This window comes from Passer domesticus, chromosome 12 (genome assembly GCF_036417665.1).
Source record: "Passer domesticus isolate bPasDom1 chromosome 12, bPasDom1.hap1, whole genome shotgun sequence".
Lineage (NCBI taxonomy): Eukaryota > Metazoa > Chordata > Aves > Passeriformes > Passeridae > Passer > Passer domesticus.
Genome location: NC_087485.1, coordinates 15,776,238 through 15,782,237, shown reverse-complemented (window position 1 = coordinate 15,782,237; position 6,000 = coordinate 15,776,238). Strand labels below are relative to the sequence as shown.

Sequence of the window (6,000 nt, the reverse complement as noted above, 5' to 3'; positions counted from 1 at the left end):
GCTTCCTTCAAATACTTGAACATTGAATACATGACCCGAGATGAAAGAAATGCACATTGTGAAATTAAGGGGTATTGATGAACTCAGACCACTACAACTCCACAGCCTAAAGAGAGGGGGGTCATAATCCCCAACAGATGACAGAGGGGTCCTGAAGCTTCTTAAGGACTCAGCTGCTGCAGGTGGGGGTGGTTTGATGGAAGAACTGTACCCACGGGAGGTCTGCAGGACCATTCACCGTACACACAGCATGCTGCAATGAATTTTGGAACTCCATAAATACATACGTCATTTTAGGCTGATTTACTCAAACCATGGGGACATCCACAAATTGGTGCAGGGATCCAATACTGAACTCAACAGACACTCCACCAACATCCATGAAGCCACAACTAGTGATCCCCCAAATCCACGCCCAGCTGCCCCAGGGGGGGCTGCAGGCACTGACCCTCATTAACACAGAGATAAGTGGCTGGTGTCCAAGCCTCTTCAAACCAGGACAGCCCCAGGGAGCTCTGCTGGCTGGGTGCCTTGCAGGACACCCTGTGCTCATATTAAAGGATTTAGCTTCCCACAGGAACCAGCGAACACCAGCACGGATCACCAGGTAAAGATCTGTTGTATAAAGGCTTAAAAGTGCTCTACAGCAGAGTCTCAAGCTTGTGTTTCTTGCTGCAAAGGTGTGTGCCAGTCTTGAGGCAGCTGCCTTCCTGCATGGTTCTTGTGACACTAAGAGTGCTCACTGAGCTGGGCCCGAGAAGAGCTTCAGGACCAGGAGCAGGGAAGGTGTGACTCTGCACACTGGGCTCCTCGGTGAGGATCAAGACCCAGGCATCTCGAGTGGAGATTTAATCCACAATGCCGTGAGCTCTGGGGCACAGAGGGTGGCTGCTCCAGACAGCCTGGCCTCAGACTCAGCTCAGTGGGCTTCAGGCTCTGCACTGGCCTAGGGTGACAACAGGGCTCTTCAGCCTGGAGAAGAAGAGGCTCAGTCAGGAGTGATCTTATGCCTGTCTTTAACTACCTGTAAGGAGGGTGGAGCCAGGTGGGGATCTGGGGATCGGGCTCTTCTCCCAGGTAACAAGTGACAGGACTTACTAAAGCTGCACGAGGGGAAGTTGAGGCTGGACATTGGGAAGAATTTCTTCACAGAAAGATGATTAGACATTGGAATGGACTGACCGGGGAGGTAGCGGAGCCCCCATCCCTGGAGGTGTTTAAGGACTGGACGTGGCTCCCAGCGCCTTGCTCTGGGTGACGAGGTGGAGATGGGTCACAAGGGTGAGCTGTGTGATCGCAGAGGTGCTTTCAAGCGGCGCGGCTCCGCGATTCCTGCCGGGGCTCTGCGGGGCTCTGCGGGGGCGGCGCGGGGCGGAGGGCGCTGCGCAGCCGGTGCAGTGCGGCGGGCGGGCCCCGGCGGCTCCGCGGCCATTCCGCACGGCGGCACCGGCCTCGCACGGCGGCACCGCGGGAGCCGCCGCAGCCCCGCCATGGCCAAGGAGGGAGCGCAGCGAGCCGAGGAGACGGAGCAGATGATCGACAAGGAGGGCGGCAGGGAGGCGGCCGAGGGCGGCAGCCTGCGCGCCGGGGACGCCAAGGAGATGCGAGCCGTGGTGCTGTCCGCCTTCGGGGGGCTCAACAAGCTCCGCGTGTCCAAGAAAGCCATGCCGGAGCCGCAGGAGGGCGAGCTGAAGATCCGCGTCAAAGCCTGGTCCAGTATCGCCCCTCGCCCTCCCCTTGCCCCGGGCCGGGCGGGTGCGGACCCGCGGGGCCGGGCAGCGCTGCGCTCCGGGCGCGCCGTGCGAGCCCCGCAGCCCCCGCTCCGGAGCCGACTTCCCTCACCTGTGGCTTCCCCCGGGGAGCCCCGCTCCCCCGTCCCTTCCCCGGCTCCGGGCTCCGCGGTCGGGGCGGGCAGCGGGGCTCGGGTGCGCTCGGCTGGGTGCTGGGGGAAGAGGATTGACGGTGGTACTTGGCGCTGCCAGCCGGGGAAAGCCTGGCCGAGTGCGTTCGGGGTTTGGGTTTCTGTGAGAAATGTGGATGCCAGATTGTGCGTGTTGCTCAGCACCTGTCTCTTTCCCTGCTGACACACTGGCTGTTGTTTTTCTCCTGGGAATCACTTACTTAAGTCAGCATCCTTTTTCATCGGAGCTGCTGTGGCAGCGTGGCCAGAGCTCGGGATAATTTCCCAGTGTTAGTCCCTGTGTCCAGGTGACAAGTGTCCACGGTTGGGCAGCATCCTGCAACGAGTTTTCCTAGATGGTTTTTTTTTTCTTTTTCTGTTTGTTTTCCTTTCCTTTTTTTTTTTTCTGTTCTTCCTAGATTGCTTGTTCTTAGTGCACATGTTCCTTCGTGAAAATAGGATTTTTTTTTTGTTTTTTTTTTTTTTTTTTGAGTGGCAGAAGCCACATTAGGATCTTACTGCACAACTTGATGTTTACCAAAGACTGAATTAATTTTGCCTAGGATTTATCTTCTGTTGTCCTTTTCTGCTATATGAAAACATGGTGCTTCTGGAAGATAAATTCCAAGGTGAAGGCCAAGTTGTTTACTTTAGAAGGAACTTGTGTTAAAAATGTTACTGGTATGGGGGAGTGAGCTTGTTTTGAATCACATATCAGTGGATCTTCTTCAGATTTGGAATATCCTGGTAGGTTAATGTAGCTGAGTGTCTTGACCTGTTCAGATGCTTTCCATCCTGTTCTTAATGGGGCTCATAAAGTTTGTGACCATTGTGAGTATTCCCTCTACCAAGGTCTTGTCTATGAAAAATAGTGATATCCATTAATCTGCATGAATACCAGTAAATAATGGGCCGGAATTTTTTGCATTCACATTTGGTGTTGGGTTGGTTTTTTTTTCTCTCTACTAGCCACAATGGAAAATGCAAGAAATTCTGTGCTAAATGAATAGAGCTAATGGTTCTTGTTTCCCAAGTGGTTTTTTTCCCAGCCATTGGGTTAACAAAAGTTAACATGCAAAACTAAAAATATTATTAACACATGGATATAGTTCTCTAAATGCATCAGAGACTTACATTTTCCAGTACCTGTATGAATTCCACTTTCACGAAACCAACCAGTAGCTGTGTATGTATCACAAATAGCAAAGTACCTGCACAGGAGCACTTGGCTGTAAAATAGAGTGGTGCAGCCACAGCTGCAGCTGCTCTCCAGGGCTGCAGTGTCTGCAGGGCTGTGTGAGTTGCAAGCGTGCTGTTTGACATCATCAGACCTGCTCAGCTGCTCCACAGGTGACTGCCAGGTTGCACAATGCCCCCTGTGTTTTGGGAGCTTCCCTTCCTGTGGAGGAGCCTGCAGGCTGGAGAGCATCTGCGTGTCATTCCTGACTGGAAATGGCCACAGGGCTGAAATGTCACCAGGTCACCAAAGTGTGCTTCCAGGCAAGGCAAAATCAATTTGCTGATCCTCTTGACCCAAGCCTGTAAATGCAGAGGATTGATTGGGATGATGATGGGCTTGGGAGATCGAGTGAGAAAGGGGTTGGCTTTGCCCAGGGCAGCGTGCACACACACAAGATGGGTTGTTCCAGTCATCAATACTTCTTACAAAACATGTAATTCTGTTGAATCAGTCTTGTAGTTGACCTCCACTCGAGATAAGTATTATTTTGACTCAACAAATTGATGGAAGAAAATAAGCTTTATTTTAAGAACGATATGCACATGCTTGATAAATAGTGTACACGAGTAGAAGAACAAGTTCTGTGTGGTCTCTGAATTCCCTGTGGATAAAACTAATTGAATCACATGTTTAAACCCCTTAAGTTGTATGTATACACTTCGTAGTATGGTACTAGAAATGGAGGAGATGGAGGATACGCTGCTATTAGCACTAAGCCAGATGAATAATTCTTTTGAACGTCTGGAATATCAGTGATCCAATTGAAAATGTGTCAGCTGAGATGAGTCATGTGTTAGGCTCATTCAATGACTAAGAAATGGAACAGCCATCGATGTCCAAGCTGAGTCACAGCTCCTGCATATTTCCTGAAATAATTTTTGATTGATAATGATGAAGCAGTTGAAACTCCTGTGTTTGTTTGTATTGTAATTTGCAGGCAGCAGAAGGTTGGGATACAGAGTGTTTAAAGGATGACACAAGTAGCTGGAATGAACAGAAGCCGTATTTCAGACGGGTTGTGTGAATTAGCAATGGTGTCCTATGATTACCTCCCCCTATTGTTCTTTTTTCTCTTATAATTATTTCTTCCTTGTACTGCTGTACATGTGCATTATGAGGAATGAGCAGAAGTGACCCTTCTGACTCCGTGACTGTGAGATAAAGGCACTTTAAAAAACTGGAGCAGATAAAAGAAATCCTAAGTGTAACAGAGCAGCGGAAGAGAATCGGTGTTGCTCCTAAAGGCAGTCTGTTCCTATGGTGTTGGTTTCTGCATAAAAAGCATGAGACCTGATAATTTTAAACCTTTCCTTTATGTATAGACATGGTTGTTCTTGTTAGGGGTTTTTTTGTTTTGTTTTTGGGTTTTCTTTTAATTTTAAGATTGGGCAGTTTGCTGGCTGCGGTTAAGAGGAAGGATTTTAAGAATGCAAAACTCGATGGTCCTCTTGTTTGATCTGTGGCTTTTCATTAATTTCAGTAATTAATTTTAGTGGATTTTTACAGTGAAATAAGAAAGATCAAAAGCAGCACCTCTCCAAACCATGTCATGGAGTGTTCTGCATGATTTGGGATTTTGAAATGGAAGGCATTGGGCATCCTCAAGTGTGTGGAATGGAACAAGGAGAAACAAATTGACTATTGCTTTCCACACTTAAGAAAAGGGAAATAAAAATGCAGCAAAACTAAACCATAAGTGTAGAGAATAATGTTAAAGGACCTGGTGTTAAGGTAGAGCATTGCAGAATGAGAAAGTCAGATTCAGATTCAAGGATAATTCCATATTTGATAAAGTCTGCCTCCAGTAATGCACAGTTAATCCAGTCTGTGCAGATCACAGAGACATCCCTGCTCTGTCACATCCCTGCTATGTCAATGTATTGATCTGGATAATTCATATCCTTCCCTATTTTCATTTGCATCCAGCTCTTGATTTAGGATTTTAAAAAATGCTGTGTACTGTTTGTCACCGGATTGCTTTGCATTTACACTTCTCCCTCTCCTTACTTAAAGTTCAGCAGTCACTTTCTCTGGCTGCACACCAGAGCAGGCTATCCTGGTTTGCAGCGGTACAAGAAATAAATTGTGCTTAATCTCTAAACCTACCACTCTTCATGAAACATATTTTCTTGTGATGTTCTGTGCAGTCAAACTTTTCCTGAGTGTGCTGTTGATTGAATCCCAATGAAAGAGCTGAGTGTCTTGGGTGTAGTTACAAAACTTGCCGTCCATTTTTAGGCCCTCTTGGTTATTCTAAGGAAAGAAAAAAAAAACAACCCCCCCCCCCAAAAAAAAAAACCAACAAAAAAAAAAAACCCCAAACAAACAAAAAAAACCCCAAAGCTGAGTTGACCAATACACCATAATCATGCTTTCAGATTTACTGATCTTCAAATTTCTCAGGCAAAATAAAACTTCTGTCCTTCCTTCAAAATGGAGAAGGATAGGAATAACGGCATGCATGAGAGAAGCAGGGATGCCACAGCATGTAAGAGTAAAGGAGATGAAAGTGAATGAAGAAGAAAGTCTCTATGAAAGTGACAAGAAATTAATAGAAAGCCTAGTCAACACTCCATGGTTCAACTAGTTAAATTAATAAAATAATAATAATAAAATAATAAAATAAATTAAAACAATAAGAACACATGACTTGATCATTGTTTACCTTATGTAGTGTGAGGTCTTGTAAGTTCATTGTAATAGAGATGAACTCCCAATATAATTTTGCTGCCCTTTGTCCTCCTTTGGGGAAAATAGAGATGAAAAAGAAATGGAACTAGGACAGAACTGAACTGCCAGTATTATGTCATTAGATGCAGAACTGAACATGTGCCTTCTCAAAAACTGTCTGACAATTTAC

At 46.7% G+C, this 6,000-nt stretch overlaps 1 protein-coding gene across 2 annotated transcripts in view; it reads left to right on the top strand.

Moving 5' to 3' along the window:
- The first annotated feature begins 365 nt into the window (after positions 1 to 365).
- The window catches only part of VAT1L (vesicle amine transport 1 like), a 57,648-nt gene continuing 52,013 nt past the window's right edge, over positions 366 to 6,000 (top strand). The window contains exon 1 of one of the 2 annotated variants that reach the window (XM_064386728.1): positions 366 to 607. In XM_064386728.1, the coding sequence (XP_064242798.1) occupies positions 381 to 607 (227 nt within the window). In that variant the 5' untranslated portion in view covers positions 366 to 380. Of the gene's footprint in view, positions 608 to 1,372; positions 1,712 to 6,000 lie in introns of those variants that run through there. The other variant, XM_064386729.1, reaches the window with a different exon arrangement.